General features: G+C 37.3%; 1 protein-coding gene across 1 annotated transcript in view; it reads right to left on the bottom strand.

The window, feature by feature from the left end:
* Positions 1–26,616, bottom strand: part of LOC127649372 (microtubule cross-linking factor 1) — an 87,958-nt gene that overhangs the window by 22,621 nt on the left and 38,721 nt on the right. The window contains 7 exon segments of the mRNA XM_052134433.1: positions 1,341–1,508; positions 3,764–3,931; positions 9,749–9,967; positions 10,154–10,327; positions 16,968–17,114; positions 22,336–23,757; positions 25,130–25,189. Of these exon segments, the coding sequence (XP_051990393.1) occupies positions 1,341–1,508; positions 3,764–3,931; positions 9,749–9,967; positions 10,154–10,327; positions 16,968–17,114; positions 22,336–23,757; positions 25,130–25,189 (2,358 nt within the window).

Here is a 26,616-nt window from a genome sequence, read left to right on the forward strand (position 1 = left end):
GTTCGTGCACGACACTCTTGACCTAGGTGAACTTGGCTAGCCGAAGAGCGTCGATAACTGGTTAAAGCTAATTGTGACATTGGAAGGGAAGTTCTTTATTTCTTTCTTTATTTTTCTAACTAGTTTTAAACCGACCCTGCGCATCTTATATTGTATAAATTAACCTTAAAGGGATAGTGCACCCAAAAATTCTCTCATTTACTCTGCAGAACACAAACGAAGATTTTTTGAATATCTCAGCTCTGTTGGTCCATACAATGTCAGAACTTTGAAGCTTTTAAAAGCACATAAATGCAGCATAAAAGTAATCCATATGACTCCAGTGGTTAATCATTTACATTTACATTTATGCATTTGGCAGACACTTTTATCCAAAGCGACTTACAGTGCACTTATTACAGGGACAATCCCCGGAGCAACCTGGAGTTAAGTGCCTTGCTCAAGGACACAATGGTGGTGACTGTGGGGCTTGAACCAGTGACCTTCTGATTAACAGATATGTGCTTTAGACCACTACACCACCACCACTGCAAAGAATCTTTAAATAGTCTTTAGAAGTGATATGATATGCAAGTCCTGTTTTACAGTAAATTCTCCTCCCTGCCCGATATGCATGAATCATGAAAATAACGAAGAAGAAGAATGTGAAAGTGAAAGTGGAGATTTATAGTAAAAATAAAAAGGATCGCTATTTCACTTCATATCGCTTCTAAAGACATGGATTAAACCACTGGAGTTGTATGGATTACTTTTATGCTGCCTTTATGCTCATTCACTTGCATTGTAAGGACCTACAGAGCAGAGATATTGTTCTAAAAATCATCTTTATGTTCAGCAGAAGAAAGAAAGCCATACACATCTGGGATGGCATGAGTGTGGGTAAATGATGAGAGAATTATCATTTTTGGGTGAACTATCCCTTTAAGTAATTACTGACACTGATTAAAAGATCATAACTGAAACATCTGATTTTCAGTGCAATCTGCTTGTTTCAGCTAGCGGTCCACAGTTAAAACATCTTTATTTTCTTCATAAAACTGAATGTTTTAAAGTACTGAATTCAAATAATGCCACTATTACCAGATTTAGAGATGAATGAGCTTTAAATGAATCTGTTGCATAATTTCAATTAATTTAACTCATTAAATTCAGTCAATGTGTCATGAAAACGAGCCAAACAAATGATATGTCATTATAGTTGTGAGTGACGAAGAGTCAAGACCTGACGGGTCCATTTCAGAGTGAAAAGGGAAATTATCAGTGAATCATGACGGAAATTTCAGGTGTGCTCTAATGTCTTTCCCAAGTGATTCTGTTGCGATTTAAGGTTTGTTCTGCACCTTGGTAACGTGACTCCTCATTTCAACGCGTTGGATCTCCCATGCTGCTCTCTCATTGGCTAACGTCTGCTGCAGCTGCCAGCGTTGCTGCGCCTCCTCACGTAACTCCACCCTAAACTCCTCCAGCAGAGAGCGCAGGGCGTGCAACACTCGCCGACTATCCCTTGCCTGTAGACAGAGAGAGAGAGACTGACAACTGCATAGAAAGACGTTAAACTTCCAAAACCATGCACTCAGCTTCCTGCTGCCCATATATGGGCTGCCATGTGAACAAGTAATATGATTGACAGGTTGAAAGGTCCTCAAAGTCTTCTGATTGGCTAAACAAAGTATCTGATCAGGCAGCCCACCATCACTTTTGGTTTGCTATTTACATAGACTGTAACTGTAACGATGTGATGCACTTTTCTTATTCTGTCTAGATCCGATACGTTTTCAAAAATATAAAAAATGCAATGCACACAAAACAATGATTTAAATACACCTCTGCTGTGATGAACATGATGTGTTTTCAACTTCTGAGCTCAAAGTCATTCTACAACAGTAAAAAAAATACAAAAATAAATCAACAAATAAATAAATAAAATAAAAGTCTCCTTAAAAGCTGAATTTCTTAACATATATATATATATATATATATATATATATATATATATATATATATATATATAAAAATACAAAAATTGGCATAGTAGTTTGGAAACATCTTTAATTATTATTTCTTAAAAAAATAAACAAAGAAATAAATAAATAAAATAAATTGGCATAGTATTTTGGAAACATCTTTAATTATTATTTCTTAAAAAAAATAAATAAAATAAATTGGCATAGTATTTTGGAAACATCTTTAATTATTATTTCTTAAAAAAAAATAAAAAAATAAATAAATTGGCATAGTATTTTGGAAACATCTTTAATTATTATTTCTTAAAAAAAATAAATAAATAAATAAATAAAATTGGCATAGTATTTTGGAAACATCTTTAATTATTATTTCTTAAAAAAATAAACAAATAAATAAATAAATAAAATAAATTGGCATAGTATTTTGGAAACATCTTTAATTATTATTTCTTAAAAAATAAAATAAAATAAATTGGCATAGTATTTTGGAAACATCTTTAATTATTATTTCTTAAAAAAATAAAAAAAATAAATTGGCATAGTATTTTGGAAACATCTTTAATTATTATTTCTTAAAAAATAAATAAATAAATAAATAAAATAATTTGGCATAGTATTTTGGAAACATCTTTAATTATTATTTCTTAAAAAAAAAAAAAATAAATAAAACAAATTGGCATAGTATTTTGGAAACATCTTTAATTATTATTTCTTAAAAAATAAATAAATAAAAAAATTGGCATAGTAGTTTGGAAACATCTTTAATTATTATTTCTTAAAATAAATAAATAAATAAAATTGGCATCGTATTTTGGAAACATCTTTAATTATTATTTCTTAAAAAATAAATAAATAAATAAATAAATTGGCATAGTATTTTGGAAACATCTTTAATTATTATTTCTTAAAAAAAAAAAAAGACATTGCAACTATTTTGTTTTTAAGTATGATTAATATATAAAAGATTGCATGAGTTTTATTAATTAAAAGAAATAATAGAATTTTTATGAAAAACACATTTTACAAAAGTCAAATGAAGTAACCCTAAGAACATTTCTTGCCATTCGTAACTCAAAAATGTATGATATTTGGGAGAAATATTTAGATTTACCTTGAAAAATATGTTTGAGCACTTTTTTTTAATTAATAATGAACTCACGTGTATTCAAGGCCCAAGGAAAGTATCTTAATGCGGTTTTCTCAACGGTTACATCACTTGATATTTTGTAGTTAATTCAGTAATTTGTATTTGTTTGTAGAACATGATATAAATGCAGGGTTAAGTAATCAACATGGAAGCAATGATTGTCTATGACACACGCGTTATAAACAGACAACGTGTACACTGAGAAATCATAACCATTTAGAAAATGATCTAAAGGAAAAACACCACATTCATTCTTTTTTTGATTTGCAACACTAAACAAACTCCTTACAAACTCATGCACTTTGATTTAATAAATAATAGAGAGAATGTTTACTGCTTTATATCCAGGAAACTGAGTGCAGCTACTGAAACATTCAAACTGTTTTTAGCTTCGCTTCAGAAAATGCCCTCGGCACAGACAAGAGAGATTTCAAGGTGAACATTTCAAAGAGTAGCAAAAAAATGTCTTCGTTTTTTTCTAAGGTGGCTCAGACGGTTTGTCTCTGAACATGTAACAGCTTTAAATGGGTTATATAATGGAAAACTCTCATTTTAGATGTAAAAGGTTTAGCTACTGTAATCATATATTTTTATATTATTCTATTTACAGTATAACCGTTCCTCCACATGTTTGACTGGTCCGGTACACTACCTGTTTCTGATACTGAAATCTCTCTGGAGACAGCGGGAGTGCACCAGGGTCTGATACATCACTTCCTGTGATCTGGATACACACTCTCTGATCGTCTCTCTCTACTATCTCACTATCCCCCGGCTCGATCAGAAGACCCAGCTCTGGAAAGTTCTCCAACCGTTCATACTGAAGAAACAAGTGCAACATTGGAAAATATTGGCAGTTGAGGTTCAATCACAATCTAATAAAGCAAATGATCATTTTCCTATTTATTAAAAACATGTTTTAATAACTATCTTTAATAACTATCATATAAAGTGCATAATTAAGCCTTCAGTGTCTTTTTGTATTTATATAACGGTGGCATCAACAATATGGTAAGACACAAATGTTGAACACAATTACATTATTCATATTAGTATAAACAATAATAAACAATTCTTCAACCAAGTAATATAGCTCATTATCCAATGTGATTTACGGTTGCCAAGCAACATAGCAACTTGCTACAATAATTTCATACATGTCATCAGAGGTCATCCAATTCGATTTGGAACTGAAGATCTGTTGAAGATCTGTTTTATAATGATTTTGAGCTGCCATCACACTAACAAAATAAGAAACAAAAAGTACCACGGTATTACCATGTTTTTGGACATGTATCATGGCAATACCACGTTTTTAGACTTGTACCTTGTTATTACCATGTTTTTTGAACATGTATCTTGGTAATACCATGTTGTTGGACATGTACCTTGTTATTACCATATTTTTGGACATGTATCATGTTTTTGGACATGTATCATGCTAATACCATGTTTTTGGACTTGTACCATGGCAATACCACGTTTTTAGACTTGTACCTTGTTATTACCATGTTTTTTGAACATGTATCTTGGTAATACCATGTTGTTGGACATGTACCTTGTTATTACCATATTTTTGGACTTGTACCATGTTTTTGGACATGTATCATGCTAATACCATGTTTTTGGACTTGTACCATGTTTTTGGACATGTATCATGGTAATACCATGTTTTTGGACATGTATCATGGTATTACCATGTTTTTGGACTTGTACCATGTTTTTGGACATGTATCATGGTAATACCATGTTTTTGGACATGTATCATGGTAATACCATGTTTTTGGACTTGTACCATGTTTTTGGACATGTATCATGGTAATACCATGTTTTTGGACATGTATCATGGTATTACCATGTTTTTGGACATGTATCATGGTAATACCATGTTTTTTGGACTTGTACCATGTTTTTGGACATGTATCATGTTTTTGGACATGTATCATGGTATTACCATGTTTTTGGACATGTATCATGGTAATACCATGTTTTTTGGACTTGTACCATGTTTTTGGACATGTATCATGGTATTACCATGTTTTTAAAAAATGTACTATGGTAATACTGTGTTTTTGGACATGCACCATGTTTATTACCATGTTTTTGGACATGTATCATGGTAATACCATGTTTTTTGGACTTGTACCATGTTTTTGGACATGTATCATGGTATTACCATGTTTTTAAAAAATGTACTATGGTAATACTGTTTTTGACATGTATTACCATGTTTTGGACATGTATCATGGTATACCATGTTTTGGACTTGACCATGTTTTTGGACATGTATCATGGTAATACCATGTTTTTGGACTTGTAACCATGTTTTTGGACATGTATCATGGTAATACCATGTTTTTGGACTTGTACCATGTTTTTGGACATGTATCATGGTAATACCATGTTTTTTGGACTTGAACCATGTTTTTGGACATGTATCATGGTAATACCATGTTTTTTGGACTTGTACCATGTTTTTGGACATGTATCATGGTAATACCATGTTTTTGGACTTGAACCATGTTTTTGGACATGTATCATGGTATTACCATGTTTTTGGACATGTATCATGGTATTACCATGTTTTTAAAAAATGTACTATGGTAATACTGTGTTTTTGGACATGCACCATGTTTATTACCATGTTTTTGGACATGTATCATGGTAATACCATGTTTTTGGACTTGTACCATGTTTTTGGACATGTATCATGGTAATACCATGTTTTTTGGACTTGTACCATGTTTTTGGACATGTATCATGGTAATACCATGTTTTTTGGACTTGTACCATGTTTTTGGACATGTATCATGGTAATACCATGTTTTTTGGACTTGAACCATGTTTTTGGACATGTATCATGGTAATACCATGTTTTTTGGACTTGAACCATGTTTTTGGACATGTATCATGGTAATACCATGTTTTTGGACTTGTACCATGTTTTTGGACATGTATCATGGTAATACCATGTTTTTGGACTTGTACCATGTTTTTGGACATGTATCATGGTAATACCATGTTTTTTGGACTTGAACCATGTTTTTGGACATGTATCATGGTAATACCATGTTTTTTGGACTTGTACCATGTTTTTGGACATGTATCATGGTAATACCATGTTTTTTGGACTTGTACCATGTTTTTGGACATGTATCATGGTAATACCATGTTTTTGGACTTGAACCATGTTTTTGGACATGTATCATGGTATTACCATGTTTTTGGACATGTATCATGGTATTACCATGTTTTTAAAAAATGTACTATGGTAATACTGTGTTTTTGGACATGCACCATGTTTATTACCATGTTTTTGGACATGTATCATGGTAATACCATGTTTTTGGACTTGTACCATGTTTTTGGACATGTATCATGGTAATACCATGTTTTTGGACTTGTACCATGTTTTTGGACATGTATCATGGTAATACCATGTTTTTTGGACTTGAACCATGTTTTTGGACATGTATCATGGTAATACCATGTTTTTTGGACTTGTAACCATGTTTTTTGGACATGTATCATGGTAATACCATGTTTTTTGGACTTGAACCATGTTTTTGGACATGTATCATGGTAATACCATGTTTTTTGGACTTGAACCATGTTTTTGGACATGTATCATGGTATTACCATGTTTTTGGACATGTATCATGGTATTACCATGTTTTTGAACAAAATGTACTATGGTAATACTGTGTTTTTGGACATGCACCATGTTTATTACCATGTTTTTGGACATGTATCATGGTAATACCATGTTTTTGGACTTGTACCATGTTTTTGGACATGTATCATGGTAATACCATGTTTTTTGGACTTGTACCATGTTTTTGGACATGTATCATGGTAATACCATGTTTTTGGACTTGATACCATGTTTTTGGACATGTATCATGGTAATACCATGTTTTTTGGACTTGAACCATGTTTTTGGACATGTATCATGGTAATACCATGTTTTTTGGACTTGATACCATGTTTTTGGACATGTATCATGGTAATACCATGTTTTTGGACTTGAACCATGTTTTTGGACATGTATCATGGTAATACCATGTTTTTGGACTTGTACCATGTTTTTGGACATGTATCATGGTAATACCATGTTTTTGGACTTGAACCATGTTTTTGGACATGTATCATGGTATTACCATGTTTTTGGACATGTATCATGGTATTACCATGTTTTTAAAAAATGTACTATGGTAATACTGTGTTTTTGGACATGCACCATGTTTATTACCATGTTTTTGGACATGTATCATGGTAATACCATGTTTTTGGACTTGTACCATGTTTTTGGACATGTATCATGGTAATACCATGTTTTTTGGACTTGTACCATGTTTTTGGACATGTATCATGGTAATACCATGTTTTTGGACTTGAACCATGTTTTTGGACATGTATCATGGTAATACCATGTTTTTTGGACTTGAACCATGTTTTTGGACATGTATCATGGTAATACCATGTTTTTGGACTTGAACCATGTTTTTGGACATGTATCATGGTAATACCATGTTTTTTGGACTTGAACCATGTTTTTGGACATGTATCATGGTAATACCATGTTTTTGGACTTGTACCATGTTTTTGGACATGTATCATGGTATTACCATGTTTTTGGACATGTATCATGGTATTACCATGTTTTTAAAAAATGTACTATGGTAATACTGTGTTTTTGGACATGCACCATGTTTATTACCATGTTTTTGGACATGTATCATGGTAATATCATATTTTTGGACATGCACCATGGTAATACTGTGTTTTTGGACTTGTACCTTGTTATTACCATGTTTTTGGACATGTATCATGGTATTACTATGTTTTTGGACTTGTACCATGTTTTTGGACATGTATCATGGTAATACCATGTTTTTGGACATGTATCATGGTATTACCATGTTTTTGGACATGTATCATGGTATTACCATGTTTTTAAAAAATGTACTATGGTAATACTGTGTTTTTGGACATGCACCATGTTTATTACCATGTTTTTGGACATGTATCATGGTAATATCATATTTTTGGACATGCACCATGGTAATACCATGTTTTTGGACTTGTACCTTGTTTTTACCATGTTTTTGGACATGTATCATGGTAATACCATGTTTTTGGACTTGTACCTTGTTTTTACCATGTTTTTGGACATATATCATGGTAATACCATGTTTTTGGACTTGTACCTTGTTTTTACCATGTTTTTGGACATATATCATGGTAATACCATGTTTTTGGACTTGTACCTTGTTTTTACCATGTTTTTGGACATATATCATGGTAATACCATGTTTTTGGACTTGTACCTTGTTTTTACCATGTTTTTGGACATATATCATGGTAATACCATGTTTTTGGACTTGTACCTTGTTTTTACCATGTTTTTGGACATATATCATGGTAATACCATGTTTTTGGACATGTATCATGGTAATACCATGTTTTTGGACTTGTACCTTGTTTTTACCATGTTTTTGGACATATATCATGGTAATACCATGTTTTTGGCATGTATCATGGTATCATCACCATATTCTTGGACTTGTACCATGTTTTGTGTCATGTCCCACAGTACAACCATGTTTTTGAACACGCACCATGGTAATATCATGTTGTTGGACTCGTACCATAGTATTACCATGTTTTTAGACTTGTACCATGGTATTACCGTGTTTTGGGGCATATCCCACAATACAACTATGTTTTTGAACATGCACCATGTTTATTACCATGTTTTTGGACATGTATCATGGTATTACCATGTTTTTGGACTTGTACCATGTTTTTGGACATGTATCATGTTTTTGGACATGTATCATGGTATTACCATGTTTTTGGACATGTATCATGGTATTACCATGTTTTTGGACTTGTATCATGGTATTACCATGTTTTTGGACATGTATCATGGTATTACCATGTTTTGGGGCATATCCCACAATACAACTATGTTTTTTGGACTTTTGGATCATATTTTTTACATTATTTTTATAACTATTCCCATGTTTTGGACATGTATCATGGTAATATAATGATTTTTGGATATGTACTATGGTAATACTGTGGCATTATTTGAAGCATTTTAGAGTGCTTTTCTGCATTGGATTATGCAGTAATAAAGTAAAACTACTTTTTATAATGTACTGTAATGTTCTTGAAAATTGTTATTGAGCTTCACTGATTCATTCTGTTGTGCTTCAGAAAACAAACATTTGTTTACAATGAAACAACAGCTGTCCTAGATGTGACAGATGGACAGATGGACAACATGTGCTCACTCTAATTCACACTGTGCCAATTTAAAACTTTATGGTTCGTCAGCTAACTTCCGTTATGTAAGAGACAAAATTATTGACATTTTAAGTGTATAGGAATTGCAATGTCATTGTAAAAATAATGAGGTTTTCCAAACACTCCCATTGGCAGCCATTGGGTGGTCAAACAGATAGTCCCGCCCAAAACTCAAACCATTGGTTGAGCTGGATGTTGCTGTGTCAGGCTGGTTGTGGTTGCTTAAAGTAACAGGATGTTTGTTCACTTTTCATGAGAATCAAACTAATAATGGCTCACTAATAATAGTTGTCTCTACATATACAGTTTAGTAATAGTTCACCTCTCCATGTGCACCCTCCTCTCCAGCGTCTGTCCTGCGTCCGAGCCTCCAGTGCATAAGAATCCAGCGCAGCTTCATATAGACAATGACGATGTTGTGGTGGAATGACCTCACTTCCTGTTGCAGCAGAACTCGTTCCTGAGGCCATGTTGGCTCATGGGTTTGAAGCCCCTGCAGCTTGAGTCCTTGCCGAGCATCGGTGTGCCTCCTTTCCTCTTCCTGTAAACATTCAGAAAAGACAATATAAGACTTATAAGGGTTATGATTATTACAGGTAATAATACTCCAATACATATTGGAGCATGTATTGGGGTTAAGAAGACACAGGCTAAAGTGCAAACTTCTGTACATTGGACCCGACAGCAAAAACACTGTGCTTAAGTCAGCACTGACATCCTATGTTACCTGAGTGATGGCAGAAGTCAAGCTCTCTCTCTCCTCCTGTCCAGGTCTAAGCCTCCTCTCGTGGTCCAGACGTAGCTGTATCTCTCTGGTAGGGGTTGCCAACTCGGGCAGGGTAGTTGGGTCACAGAACTGGATCTCATCAGAACACAGAACAGCAGTCTCAACATCCCAACACTTTCAAGAGAGACACCAGGATTTTCATGCAAACATAAACAAGTCTGTACCATGCATCAAGATTTAAGGTGGTATTTCTGAATTGTCTCTTTCTAGATTCACATTGAAAATCTGAAACAAACAATTTTCAGTCATATTGTTTCATGGTTGTCAGGAAGTAAATCTTAGATTGGTATATAAATGTAGATAAATAAAGGAAATATTAGGGCATATAATGGAATGGTTTCCAAGTACACGTTTTGCTGCAGTTTCCCAGTGAAATGTCCAGCGGGGGGCGCCAAAAGCGAGTGAATGGTGTTGTAATTTGACAAGGGTTTATTATATGGAGGTTTAAATGAGTAAAACGTACCTTTCTAACATAAAACTTTAACCTAAACCTAATCAATAGTCTTCTAAAAGCAAATGAGAGGTGAACAAAACCGACGTCGTTACCCTAAACCAGGGCTGGAATGGTAATCTGGCATACCGTGCATTTTCCCAGTGGGCCGACGCACTTTTGGGCCGATCATGTGCGGAATGTCCATCGGGAAAACAGAGCGGGCTGGTGGTTCAGCTGCGAAACGTGCCGAATGGGCCGCAATTAGTAACATTAAGCTGCTGCGTTATGCAGAAAGGATCACAAAACGTGCTGCGATATGCAGAAAAGGATAGGGAACACCCCCCCTCCCTCCCCCACTCAACAATTGGGCCAGTTGCCATGTAAAATCCTGGGCCGATTTCTCTTCCCAGTCCAGTCCAGTCCAGTCCAGTCCAGTCTGGCCCTAAACCAAACCAATATTGATCTAAAATAAAATACAACATGAAAAGCACATATTCTGAAGCAATCACGTCATTTCGTGCCACTTCTATGACACTTTTGTCTCATGTGTCAGCTTGCGTACTTTTGCTGGGCTCGACCTGCTGTCTGCCAAGTCCAAAGTCCAACACTTTATCAGGTGAGCTACTGTGTTAAAATATATAGTTTTTCAAATGAAGCATTAGTGTAAAAGTGTTTCGATATCATAACAGCATTGTGTGAGTAATAGTGTGAAATATTTGTGTTTATAAAGTCATAATCAGTAGCTATGTATTAAACGCATAGTTGTTGTAGCGCCTCTAGTGTTAATTCCACCAGGAAACTGCAGAGAAACGTAAATGCAGCTCATAAAAGTCAGTTTGCAAAAATGTAGTTATAGTAACGTTCATTGTGTGAGACTTGTTTGCATCTTGTATGTGTGAGCAAAGATTCATTTGCACGAAAGCAATAAAAACGGTCACAGAGTGGTCATATGCTGTCCTCCAGTGCACCTGGGAAGCTCTGACGTCCGAGTCGGGCATTTGTTACTACGACATGTCACGCATTCAAGTAAGATACAAAATACGGAAAAGCCACACACACACACACACACACACACACACACACACACACACACACACACACACACACACACACACACACACACACACACAAAGAGAACTTAAACTAATTAAATATAGATATAGTATATATATATATATATAGCTTTAGTATCAGCTGAATGACATGACTGAGACAAATACAACAGTTACAATTCTTCTTGAGACTGCAAAATTCATAAAACATCACATTTTCAAAAGCCCCTGTGTGAGTGAAGGGTGAATGGTCAGAATTAATGAAAAACCAACGTGACTTTAAATAAACAGCAGTGACTGTGAGCGGAGTGAGACGACCAAAATAACTGTAGTGAAACAATGGAGCAAATTCAATTTACAGAATTGCTTTGGCTATATCCGTTTCATTCTAGTACCAACTAATGAATTACTTTTCATGTTCTTATTTTTTGTGTATCTGATTTAAAATAATTAATAAGTGACATTTTACTCTTTCAGCTCAGTTTTTTTTGGTTTTAAATATTATGAAACTTTTCATTTCAAGGTTTAGATTGTTAAAGACCCCATGACAATTGTGGCTTTTAGTCTATATGTGTTCACTTTGCAGCTATCTATATGCTATTATATAAATGCAAATATAAAAATGAAAAAATAAATAAAAATAAAATAAAAAAAATAATAATAAAATTGACCAAAAAATATTGATTACTCATCTTGCGCTACTCAGATTTTCATCCAATGAATGATCTCTAAAATGTGAATTTTGATAGTAGCAAATTATGGTTCAATTATGACAAAAAACAACAACAAAAAATGTGTTTATTATTTTTTTATTTTAAGTATGCCTTGCTCAAACTTCTTGTTCCAATAGGAAATGCATCAACACAGGAAAACTGTTTGATCAAACCGTTTCATGGGGTCTTTATAACTGAGGTATATAAAGTCTGAGGAATATAAAGTGCTTTATTTGTGAACACAGACCCTTGGTGCAAAACCAATGCCTGAACATTTCATCCTATTTGCCTCTTATTTATGTGATCTGTAAAACAACTATAATTTTCAATGTTTACCATATTAGCAACTAAAGCTGCATTCCAATTTGCATACTTCGATTAGAGACTTAAAATGGACTTTGCTGGTAATAGGAAACTGAAAAAGTTTTTTTTATTCATTTGAATCTAGTTTTAAATGTAACTTTTATTTTACAAATAATATATAAATGTATAGTGGCTAGAAAAAGTATGTTCACCCTTTGGAATAAGCTGTTTTTCTGCATTACTTTTTCATATATTAATTTGACAAATACAATGTTCTTAAGCTAACAGCACACAAACAATTATAATCTTTCATGTCTTTATTGAGCACATTCAATTTAACATTCACAGTGCTGTGGAAAAAGTAAATGAACCCTTGGATTTAATAACTGGTCGATTCTGCTTTGGCAGGACCAACCTCAACCAAGTGTTTCCGGTGGTTGTGGTAAATGGTCTGCAATTATATAGCGCTTTTTTTTTTTAACCTTAGAGGTTACCAAAGGTGTGTTACCACCACTGTGTCCCAATCACCCATCCACACACACACACACACGCATACACCAATGGTGGCAGAGCTGCCATGCAAGGCGCTAGCCTGACATTGGGAGCAACTTGAGGTTCAGTGTCTTGCCCAAGGACACTTCGGCATGTGGAGTCGTGTGGACTGGGATTCGAACCACCAACCCTCTCTACCACCTGAGCCACAAAGCTATTCTGTAGTGGATTTACTTTGATGTTCATGGTAATTGTCCTGCTTCATCACTCAACTTCCACTGAGCTTCAGCTGGCACACTGCCACCCAGACATTATCTTGTAGGATATCTTGGGAATTCACTTTACCCTCGAGAATGGCAAGCGTTCCAGGCCCCGATGCAGGCTCAAGTCATGATGCTCCCTCCACTGTACTTCACCGCTGGGATGATGTTTTCATGTTGGTATACGGTGCCCTTTTTACACCATAAGTAGTGCTGCTTGTTCTTACCAAACTATCAGACCCCTTCATTTATTCAAATTTTGTATGTTGCAGCCTTTTTTTTACATCAATCTACACTCCATACCACATAATGACATAGCAATAACCAAATGTTTGATAACTCTGCAAATGTATTTAAAACAAAAAGATGATACATCACATTGACATAAGTATTCAGACCCTTTGCTATGACATTTGGAAAGGCACACACCTATCTATATGCTCAAAATTGGGCATACTTTTATCCTGACTTTTATATAATGAAGCGATATGTGGCATAACGCTGATTACCACTCGACTCATCCCTACTTTTCTTTAAAAGACAAAGCAAAAATCGAGGTCACAGTGAAGCATTTACAATGCAAGTCAATGGGGACAATTTTTTAAGCGTTTAAACGCAGAAATGTGAAGCTTATAATTTTATAAAATCACTTAAAGGGTAACTAAACCCTAAACCAACTTTTTTTAGTTAATGATCTGTAAGCATGGGGCTTTATTAGTACTGGTCATTGATTCAAGTAATTTTTTTGACATTTGTGTATAAAGTGTTTTAATTCTACAATATATGGTGTAAAAACGTCTGAGTGCTGCCCTCTTCAGGTTGAACGGTGGCTACTGCAGTTGAATTTTCCTATTGGCTGTTGCGGTACTTCGTGACGTAAGCAGGTTCCAGCTCACCACGCCAGATTCATGTACATGTCGTCTTGCGACCGTGTGAGGAATAATAACAACATAGAGTCTGACAGCAGCTGTCAATTAATCCGTCACTACGAGTCTCAGGTGCCCCCCCGCTCAGCCCCGCACTCGGTTGGTTCCCTCTATCCCCGCCGGGGTCTGCCCACTTTTCCAGCATTTTCAAATATTTCTAGTGGGTGGAGTCAGACTCTGAGCAGGTGTTTAGTTACCCTTTATTATCAACATTCTCTACATAAACAGGCAAGCATATACATATGAAACATGACAAACTTTCTCTTCATGGTTACTTCACTACACATAACAATTTGATACAATATTCTTAGCATATTAAAATTAGGTTATGTGCGTTCAGAAGTGTAGAATGATGACACAATAGAGTCTTTTTATAGTGTTATAGTTCATAATATATGTGTATTGTAAAAACCCAAGAAAAGTTTGTTTTGTGATGGTGTGAAAGTTCCTGAATTAAGATGTGATGTCCTGATATGTGCATATAGTTGAAAAGTTAATTTGTACATTTGAAGTTATGAGCAGAGCATTAGTTTTGTGTCCTGTTAAAAAGAGTTCAACGGTCTGTTAAATCTCATTGTCTTGAACGATGAGGATTGTCATTCAGTATATTCTTTTAAGTGTTTGTGTTGTTCTGATTGAATGAACGGAACAAAGGAGCTTGTGTAGCAAATTGTTTATATCGAAGGACAAAAGGAGTGTCTTAGAATGTCATGGCAACCCAGGGGTTTCTTCAGAAGATGGTCACTTTGTTGGTGGTGTTTTGTGTTTCTTTAACAGATCTACATTTGTATTCAAGGCAGTTAACATTAGCCAGATGTGGGTTTTAGCTCATTTATGGCTTTGAGGAATTTCCGGTGTGGACTGCAGGGCCTCTGTATTATTCTCCTAATCATTTTTCTGCCTTCAGTCACTACAGAAGAAAACCAGGCACCGCTCATCACTCATGTTTTTGGTCGTTAGCTGCATAAAGACACCTGTCCACCCCATACAATCAGTAAGAATCCAACTACTAACATGGCCAAGACCAAAGAGCTGTCCAAAGACACTAGAGACAAAATTGTACACCTCCACAAGGCTGGAAAGGGCTACGGGGAAATTGCCAAGCAGCTTGGTGAAAAAAGGTCCACTGTTGGAGCAATCATTAGAAAATGGAAGAAGCTAAACATGACTGTCAATCTCCCTCGGACTGGGGCTCCATGCAAGATCTCACCTCGTGGGGTCTCAATGATCCTAAGAAAGGTGAGAAATCAGCCCAGAACTACACGGGAGGAGCTGGTCAATGACCTGAAAAGAGCTGGGACCACCGTTTCCAAGGTTACTGTTGGTAATACACTAAGACGTCATGGTTTGAAATCATGCATGGCACGGAAGTTTCCCCTGCTTAAACCAGCACATGTCAAGGGCCGTCTTAAGTTTGCCAATGACCATTTGGATGATCCAGAGGAGTCATGGGAGAAAGTCATGTGGTCAGATGAGACCAAAATAGAACTTTTTGGTCATAATTCCACTAACCGTGTTTGGAGGAAGAAGAATGATGAGTACCATCCCAAGAACACCATCCCTACTGTGAAGCATGGGGGTGGTAGCATCATGCTTTGGGGGTGTTTTTCTGCACATGGGACAGGGCGACTGCAGGATTTTGGGGAACAACCTCCTTCCCTCAGTTAGAGCTTTGAAGATGGGTCGAGGCTGGGTCTTCCAACATGACAATGACCCGAAGCACACAGCCAGGATAACCAAGGAGTGGCTCTGTAAGAAGCATATCAAGGTTCTGGCGTGGCCTAGCCAGTCTCCAGACCTAAACCCAATAGAGAATCTTTGGAGGGAGCTCAAACTCCGTGTTTCTCAGCGACAGCCCAGAAACCTGACTGATCTAAAGAAGATCTGTGTGGAGGAGTGGGCCAAAATCCCTCCTGCAGTGTGTGCAAACCTGGTGAAAAACTACAGGAAACGTTTGACCTCTGTAATTGCAAACAAAGGCTACTGTACCAAATATTAACATTGATTTTCTCAGGTGTTCAAATACTTATTTGCAGCTGTATCATACAAATAAATAGTTAAAAAATCATACATTGTGATTTCTGGATTTTTTTTTTAGATTATGTCTCTCACAGTGGACATGAACCTACGATGACAATTTCAGACTCCTCCATGATTTCTAAGTGGGAGAACTTGCAAAATAGCAGGGTGTTCAAATACTTATTTTCCTCACTGTATATATATATATATATATATATATATATATATATATATATATATATACATATATAAATAAATAAATGCAATTTAACCATTATAAACACCCCTTTTATTATAAAAGGGGTTGTGGATAAATATTAGCCCAAAAAGCAAGCACTGAAGCACACTTCAAAAATCCAGCAGAAATAATAAACCATCCAGAATACCATCCTATGATTGGGAATGCACTAATATAATCCTGCCTGCATTATAATATTAATAGTATGCAAATTGGGATGCAGCCTTAGTATGTTAAGGGGCTACAGGAATTTGAAAGAAGAACAGTAAAGAGACACTTTTGTCTTAAAGTCGGGAGGGAGATGGACGAGGCACTGACCTCGGGTCTGTAACTGTGGGGCCTGGTGTATCTACTGAGTCCAGGGGCCACCCTGGGTGTGGCGGACCCCTTGGCGCTGCCCTGCCCCTGCGCCTCCGGGCCACTCTGCCGGTCTAGACACCAATCGTGCTCCTCCCTTCGCCCATACTGTGAGTGAGGGAGGGGGGAAGGGTGGTTGGGGAGGTGGAGGAGAGGAGACAGAGGGAGGTGATGGGGTTCGGTGAACGACAAAGACAATCGACAAACACGAGAAGAGAAAGAGTGGAAAAAAAAACAGAATGTGGGTTTAAGCGAAACTCAAAGTGTGAAATGCAGAAAGGGTGAGGGGGTAATTTGACACATACTGTACTTCACAAAATGATTATAAATAATTCACTCTCAAATATGAAAATTCTGGTCATTATTTGCCCATCATAACATTAAATTTTTCCATAGAACACAGAAGAATAATTTTTTGAAGAATCATCACAACGCTACTTTCCATACACAGACAGTTCATAGTGACTGTCAAGCTCCAAAAAGGACAAAAAGCACCATTATAGTGTTTTATAAATCTTCGAAAATTCATCTTTTGAGTTCCAAAGAAAACTGAATGTTACAGGTATTTCAACAACATTATATTAGTGAGTAAATATTGCCAGAATTTTCATTTTTGGGTGAACAATTCCTTTAAAAAAAAAAAAAAAGGAAAAGAGCCAGCGGGTCACAAGACAAAGAAAAGCGCAAAAAGGAAGACCAACTTAAAGATGATGGCGTAGGAGAGAGACGAGAAGAGGACGAGAATGAGGAGGAACAGAATCATGGGTTGAAACATCTGAAGGGAACCAATGAGGGAGAGAGAGAGAGAGAGAGAAAGAGAGAGAGAGAAAGTGGGAGGGGCCAAGGGAAGAAAAGAATGCAAAACACTGGTTATGAAGCGCATGCGATGAGGATAAAACATGAGTCTTACAACCAATAACCCAAAATGTGCAACCAATAAGCCAAAACGGTTTTGTGCCAAATCCAATCCCCCGCCAAAATCCTAAAAATACAACGATTCCATTGGCTGAAAGACGTTGTACAGGGGGATTTTATTATATTATAACTGTAAAAAATAGTTTGTTAATCTAAATAGTCTTGAACATGAAAATATTAAAATTAACGGTCAATTAAAATACCTCATATATCACATGATACGATCGATACTACAAAGGGTAGCTCATCTGGTAGCTAGCAATGGTGCTAGCAATGCAGAGACCATGGGTTAGATTACTAAGGCACACGCATACAAACACAATGTATTAAATGCACTGTAAGTGTCTACCCAATGAATAAAATGAAAACATGTAAGCTTAGCATGCTAACTGATTAGCCTGCTAAGCTTAGAGTACATAATCATAGCAAACAACTAGATATCCACTATATTGTTCTCTTAAATTAATTTGAATCGTATAATGATGTTAACTTTTTAATTAGCATTTATAATCGTTATTGTAGACATCACAGCATCTATCAATATATATAAAATGTATCATATATCACAATGTTATTAGAATTGACATTATTTTTATGGAATGGAATGAATGATCAGATCAGCTACAAAGGGATAGGACTTTGAAGTGGGGGTTGGATTTGGTTTGACTGTGCCATGCTACTTTAGCGTAGCTCAGCCATGCAATATAAGCAGCCTAGCAGTCATCTGTAGCTCTTAAAACAATATGAGTGTTCTGTTATCTTCATTGAACGGTTAATAGATGTGAGATGAACAGGCCGTGACTTCATGCTCAATGTAAAGTGTTGTTGTGATAGTGGTCGGATGCCAAAAGCAAAAGCAAAGAACCGCCCATCTTATCCAATGGATTCCACCAATGAACATGAGCCAAATGAGCTCATCACCCAATCATAAGGCAGTAGGGGCCATGCTTCAGCAAATGTTCTGCACAGACTCTTGGCGAAATATGCAAAATCTTTTTAGCAACAAATTCCCTCAGAAGATTTTCTGAATATTAGACTATTCAATTTAAAAGTAAAATATCAAATAATGTTGTTCAGATTTTCAGATTTGAGATGCTAATGTGTGTAATTTTGGCACAACTTGCAGCAAATAGAATTGCCAAAATAATGACTGTCAATGTTTGGAATACTAGCTTATAAGTGATGTATGTCTCGAGACCGGTCTTGGTCTCGGGTCATGGCCTTGACGGTCTTTGGTCTTGGTCTTGTCTTGGTCTCGGACCTCTCGGTCTTGTCTAGGTCTCGCTGTCTCAGACCGACATAGTGGTTGGGGGATTTAGCAATACAATACTACAATATCCACGACGACACAACGTTCGATAATGCAAAAGTATTATTATTTCGCGCCCTTCAGATGCAACCAAATCACATGTATTTTTTTGTGACACAGCCGTTGGCGCTCATCCATCCATATAACATTATGCCCCAGTGAGTGAGTGTAGCGTAGAGCGTAAAGAGCACAGTCAGTCAGTAGCATGTCAGCAAATTCCTTGGTCATAAAATTTGCTTTCGTAGAACACAATGAGTTCTTCTGCACATCGTCAAATAAAAAGAAGCATTCGGCGAAATGTAGATTCTGCAAAGTCTGCTTGACAGAGACAGCCGAGACCACCTCAACGTTCACCAGACACCTGGAGCGTAAACACAGGGAAAGGTAAAGCTATCTACCCATTTTCAAACACTTTGAGGTAAAACCTTTCCAACCTCCCATGACCAAACAGATCATGTATCTGCTGAATTATTGTTGTTTATCATGTGTTCTTCTCACACGTGCGGTATAAGTTATTTAGGGACATATTTTTTGCAAGCCTCTCTAAGGACGTAACTAACGTTACATGCTAAGTACTGTTTTTTTTCCCTCCGGTCTCGACTTGGTCTCGGTCTTGGCCTCGACTTGGTCTGTCTTGGTCTTGTCTTGGTCTCGATACCCTCTGGTCTTGGTTTAGGCGGTCTTGACTACAAGTCTACTAGCTTACTACTTTATGAATACCACACAGTTTACATTGAATACTGTCTATTTAAATATTAAAAAATAGTAAGTGAAACAGAAGGCATCACATTGCATTTTCAATTCAGTTATTGGATGCAGTTCAAAACCCAATTTTGTCATTCCAGACAATAAAATGTCTTTCCAATCAAATAATGAGCCAAGAAAGGGTTGTTAAAAAACACGCCATTGGCTTAGTTAACATACCGAAAATATAATTGCAATTCCATTTGGTGCCACTAGCAGAAATTACGCACATTACCTTTAAATAATTGTAAACTTCTAGGTTATTTGTTGGAAAGTTGACTCATGTTATCGTAAAGCAGTTTTAAAGCACAAAGCAGGAAGCAAGCTACAAGCAGTTCTATGGGAGGCAGCTTTCCAAAATTGTTTAGCATAAATCACACATATAAACACATACAAATCATTAGTTTAAAGAAAAGACACTGGCAATTCAGCTGCATTCTTAGGAACATCAACCACATAATATATCAACATTTACAGTACATTCAATGTATACATAGTACGATCAGTTAATCTTGATCACTATGGCAGGCCAAATGTCTTTCGAAACAAAAATGCACAGTAAGTGCTATATATATTTCCATATCTTATACTGGCTGCATTATCCACATGTTGCATTAGTATTAACTGTGTAAATAAAAATCTTTAAGCTCTGCTTGGGGGCACCTCAAAATGACGACAAACACATTTTACTGCCATTTCAAATAATGCATACTGTTAGTAGGTCATGCCACATCTATCAAAACGGGACACTTATTCTCATAACCCTGTCAAGCAATGGTGGAAATACCATTATTTATTTGCCCCTAAGGCTCCAGCAGCAGTTCAGCAAGCAGTCAAAGGTGAGTGAGGAGTAAGATATGAGGGTTGTGGGTATTGGAATGGGGCAGACACGGGTGCATGTGTTTATGAGCAGCACTGAGGGTGTTTATCATCAATGGGAAGCTAAAGGTAAGGGCATCTTGGCTGAGCTGGGTGGTGCTTGGGGCAGGTGTGTGTTTTCAAGGCATTGAAAATGTTAATTTACTTCATGTACATGTAGTGAAAAGATCTTACAAAGTATTTGGTGACCCTAGAAACCAAAATCAGGACTAAAACGCTTTTAAAAAGCAAGAAGTAGAGAAATAAGCAATGTTCAGAATGGAATACTAGAGTACTGCGTACTGTTTTAAAACATGTTATGTGAAGAAAGCAGTATGTTACCATAAATGTTTCATTGACCATTGTAGTTATTGTACATTTTTAATGCAATTTTGTGTACAAATATTTTAAGTCTTGCCTGTCTAATCCAATAATGACACAAGGAAATACAAAAAGTTGCAGTTGAAATCCCTTGTGGTTCATTTTGGCTCTGATTGAAAGGCCAAAAATATACTTAACGTAAGTATGCTTACACAGATAAGATCTCTTTGCCAATGCATCACCAAAGATCAGTCCAGCTGAACATGCTTAACGTGCGTGCGTTCCTGTAGCGGTAAAAAACCTCAGTACTCAAGGGGGTAATAGAGATACCTACAAAAGATGTGTTATTATTCTGGTAAGTTGCTATAGACATATTGACTTTAACTTCCATGCTCAGAAATATTCTCTTCAAACTTTTGTTCCACCATGCAAAGAAGTAGACAGCCCACAATAATGTCTGATATAGCACCCCTTGTGGCAACATTGCGAATGCAATGCATACTTGGGTTATTTTGCAAATGCAACAACATGAAGCTAGAAGCATCTGCATTCACATACTTGCATATAATATGTTTCGGCACAGAAAACTCCCATTATTATTTTACATAGATATGGATGCAAATCAAAGATAACTGAGAAAACTACCTATTTCCCAGGCAAATGTTACAAGTCAAATTCTATGCCTACAGCTAAACATCTCCTGTAAGTATCTCAATTTTCTTATCCTCCCCAAATAATGGCTCCAACTGAGTGCCTGTCCAACATTTCAAACAGACGGTGGTCATAGTTTGCTAAAATGCTGAAATCGCACTGTAGCAAGAGGTGATTGTCTTATCTACAAAGGTTTACCTCTAATTACTACACTCCAGTGCCACATCCAGAACAAAGCTTGACTTACAAACTTTTCTCTTAACTTGATATGGTATGAAGAGTCATGCCAGCCAGTGTTATTTTAACAGCTTATTTTTGTGGCACATTCAGGACTCTTAGGTTTTCAAGACTAATGAGTATGTACGTGAAGGTGTGCAGAATAACTATAAGGGCATATTCATTCTGAAAAGGGTTTTTAAATACGAAGCAGAAAGGCAAAAGGAAGTTGGCATGTCACATGATCGCATATGACGGAAAACACTGACGAGAAACTGAAAACAAAGATTTAAGATTGAGTTACATGCAACCTACCTGATAGTCCGTCACCAGATCTCTTCCAAGTGTTCCGATGGGCGAATCCCTTGATATGGATGTAACTGTGGACAGAAAGCTGCTGGATTCGGTGAGGTTAGGCATGGGGGAGAGGTCATCTGCACGGTCCCGTAAGCCCTCCCCAAGGTGGTCCACTTTATTCATGAAATGCTGGAGTTCCGTCCTGAAAGCCCTCATGCGGGAGTTGATGGAATCCAGCACCTGAGATTCGGGTTTAGATTCAGCGCAGTCCCCGTCACCCCTGAACTCTGAACCCTCTGCAAGAAGGTCCCCTCCCAAGACAACCAGACGACCTTCCCGGATCAGACTGTCCGTATCAGTGATGAGCCTTTCGACAGTTTTTCCAAGGCGCTCTGCTTCACGCCTGACATGGTTAAGTGCCTCCCGGTTTTCTCGTCTACGCTGGTCCAACTCGGCTGCTCTCAGGTTACCAACCTCCGAAGGTTTCTCGCCACTGGCAAATCCAGATGTAGCCGTCTTCTCAAACAAGTCATCAGAGTCGCTTTCACCACCAACAGGTCCTTCCCGTTTGGGATGGAGCAATAGAAGCCTCGCTGTCTCCTCTTCGTCTGGTTCCCTTCTCCCGGTGTCACTGTCTACATCGCTATCACGTGGACTATTGGACCGCATGCCCAGGTGTGCCGCTAAGTCGCAACGCTGCATATTTGAAATTAGCACCCGGTTCTCATACTGCAACTTCATCACTTTCCCACTCAACTCATTAACCTGGAGTCTTGCAGCTTTCAGCTCCTCCTGTAGGGCGCCCCCTCCTCCTGAGACGCCATTACCTCCTCCACTACCATTCCCAGGTTTCAGTGACCCAACACTTCCACCCTCAGCCCCTTCTGACTCCCTGTCGCCCTGGCTGCTGGGCCCAAATTTGAAGCGGTTGAGCTCAGTCGTCAACAGCTTGTTGTGGTCCTCAATCTCAGAGATGGAGCGCCGCAAAAGCTCTGCCTCCTCTTCCACAAATTGCAAGTGGCGCCGTAGTTCACTCACAGATTCCAGCACATCGCCACCGAATGGTGAGGTAGGGACACTGGAAAAGGGTTCACGGCCAAAACAGTCCCTCTCGTATTGGCATCGTAGGTCCTCGTTTTCTGCCCTGAGACCACGGTTTTCCACCTCCAGCTCTACAATCTTCCGCCCCAGGATGTTTGCCTCCTCCTCCACCAGTTTTAGCCGTAAACGTAACTCGGCCTCCCGGGTGGTGTGTGGGCCTCCACCCGTCACCTCGGCCAGGGGCAAAGGGCTGTCCACGTCCCCATATACTGATTTATACTTCTGCACCTCTTGTTCCAGTTCATCTTTCTCGCGGCCTAGTTTTGCCATTTTTTTCCGCATTAGGGACGATTCCTCCTTGGCAAACTGTAGCTGACACCGCAGGTCTGCACTGTCCTCCTTAAAAAGAAAGAAAAAAAGGAAGGTTTATGTACAGTATATAACAACTAGCTAGAAAGATGATCTGTAATTCAATTTCAGTTAAATTGTATATTTCACATACATTTTGATCAAAGCAGCTCTACAAAGAATGGCGCCTTGCAAACCCCCCAGCAAGCAAGTCAAAAGTGACAGAGGCAAGGAAAAACTTGCTAAAATGGTAAAAATGTCCATTAACAGATTGCGTTTATGGTGTGGTCTTTCATTGGCATTTGGACAACATTTTCACATAACATCTTGACGCGACAAGTTTAAATAAGTGTGAAAGTGATTTTGAGAGCACATGAACCACTTTTATGGTTTTTGTTCTCTCTGGAGCTTGAAAGCTACTGGTCACTAGCTATTGGTGCATTTAAGTCCTCCTTGGAAGTTTGTAATTCTGAGTTCGGAAATTGTGATGAGATGTGCGTTCAAGTCATTTTAGTCGTAAAGTATGGTTTTGCAATTTCATATTTCTTTCTCTCTTTTTTACTTATTAGCAAAGGGAGGAAGCTTTTTAGCACCAATGCAACAAAATAAAGAGCAAATCCACACATTTGGGATGTAAATGATGCTTTATCTATCCATTTTATCATTCTAGTGTGGCCATATATAATGATGGGATATGTAGTTTTGTTGCAAACTCTTGCCGCGGCAAAACCAGCAAAATCAGTCTTATTATCTGGCAAGTTTTATCATCAGTCTTCATTAACACTACAAAAAATGCATGCTAACTAAACTGAACAGTCAAAATCGAAAGGGCCCTAACCCGTAAAATCAGGGATCTCCACTCACTCCACTCATAATTACGACTTTGTGGTGGCCGTTCGTGGGCACTTAACTTGTAAACACAATCAGTCCGACATGACTTGAAAGCACCATGTTTCCATCCAAGTTGCAAATTTAATTTCCGAGGAAAAATCTGAATTTAAAAGAAAACAATTGGCGGATAAAGCAGCGTTTCCACCTCATGTGTTTAAGAGAACAAACTCGTGACTTCTGAGGAAATTAGTGCAAAATGAAAATGAAAATGAAGTTGAAGCCACTGTGGCTCTTTTATTAAGTGTGATAATCTACGTCTGGTTTAGAGCGTGAAGAAGAAAAACAGCGAAAGCATGTCAGGCAGTTCTGGGAGGTAAGAGTAGCCGATCATTTCGATGACAGGCTTTGGCATTTCAGAATAACCAGAGCTTAGCTCTGAGATGCTATGTGATGATATAGATGACTTTCTCATACATAATACATAATAACTGAACTAGTACAAAGGGTCTTCTCTAGATTACACATTCTGGTGCAAAGAACAAGGAGCAGATTTTGTCAGCCTGTGCATTGATCTGTGCTTGTTTGTACTCACCTGAGAAAAAGACTTCTTATCTTTGAAGGCTTCTCTGCCGCCTCGTCTCCGCAGAGCAGTCTGACAGACAAAAGAGGGCAAATTTAAGAGGTGTCCAATCAGTTAACAAAATGTTTCAATGATCTGAAAAACATCTTTATTTCAGTAGCCTCACTGTGGCACAAAAGTATAATGGTGAATGAAACAATTCAAAGCATCCCACTCGATTACATCATCAATTATCCAGAGGATATTAAGCGTTGTGTAAACAATGTGACTTTGTAACACCATAAAAAGTTGATTTCTTGTTTTGTCATTCCAACACAGCGACACTGGCTCAACCAATGGCATAACTTGGGGTGAGAGTTATCCCTTACTTGAGTCAAGTGTAAAAGAGGTTAAACTGTGTCCTGCTTTCTGCTGGTCTATCTTGAGTCATAAACTGAACTTAAATAGCTGCTGCTGATGCCGGTGTTAGCTTGAATCATTTATAGTCAGACAGATGGAAAGGGTGAGAGGGGCGTCTTCATATGAGAGGGAGCTTGAAAACTTGTAATAATTTCCTGTCCTGAGAATTGAACTGAACCGTTACACATAAGCACAGTGAGAAAGTAAAAGAGCCTAGATACAACACCAAAACATAACATGATGACATGATGACATGATGACATGATGACATGATGACATGATGTAATTTGAACGTGGGTTTGGTTGAGTTTGCAATATGGTTACAATTTACATTCAGACCTCATCCAATGAAGTCATCAGCACTAGTTGCCACGTAAACATCAATCAAACAATCAAAATCAATGGCAAATAAGCATTACCATTTCAATTGCTCAGAAGTAGGGGTAGGGATTTGAACAAACCCCCCCAAATCATGTCAAAACACAAACAAAAAGCCGTCTAACAGAGCAACACAGTCACAGGCAGGAGGGAACATATGGAAGGAGATAACACACAACCAAAGCTGACACAAACGGATCAAGTTACACAAACACATTAATGAATTAGTCTACAAAACACTCTCACACTAATTCTCTCCCTCTCTCAATTCGGTTTACTTTCTCTCCCAAGCACGCAATACCAGAGCCTGCGATCAGAGTCAGAGATTTCAGGTTGACCTCAAACATTTCTCATCAAATTCTTCCAAGATTCAATTATTTGAACTATGCTATCCACATTCATTTTATAGCTCTATGAAAAAAATCTTACTGTAAAGAGACCCCAAAAGTATTTGGACACTTAAGCCAGTTAGCAAAATATCAAACCGAGGGGCTTTTTTTTCTTAAAGGAATATAGCACAAACACACTTTTCTAGCAAAAACATTCATAAACAAATAAGTTTCTAGGGTTTTACATTATAAAACAATGGATGTACTGTTCAGAATGAATACATTTTGACACTTTGTGATTTTCAAACATTGGTGGATACATATATATATATATAGTTAATATATTGAACTTTACTTGTGGTTTATTGAAGCCCATTTCTGCCACATACAAAT

Source organism: Xyrauchen texanus, chromosome 9 (genome assembly GCF_025860055.1).
Source record: "Xyrauchen texanus isolate HMW12.3.18 chromosome 9, RBS_HiC_50CHRs, whole genome shotgun sequence".
NCBI lineage: Eukaryota > Metazoa > Chordata > Actinopteri > Cypriniformes > Catostomidae > Xyrauchen > Xyrauchen texanus.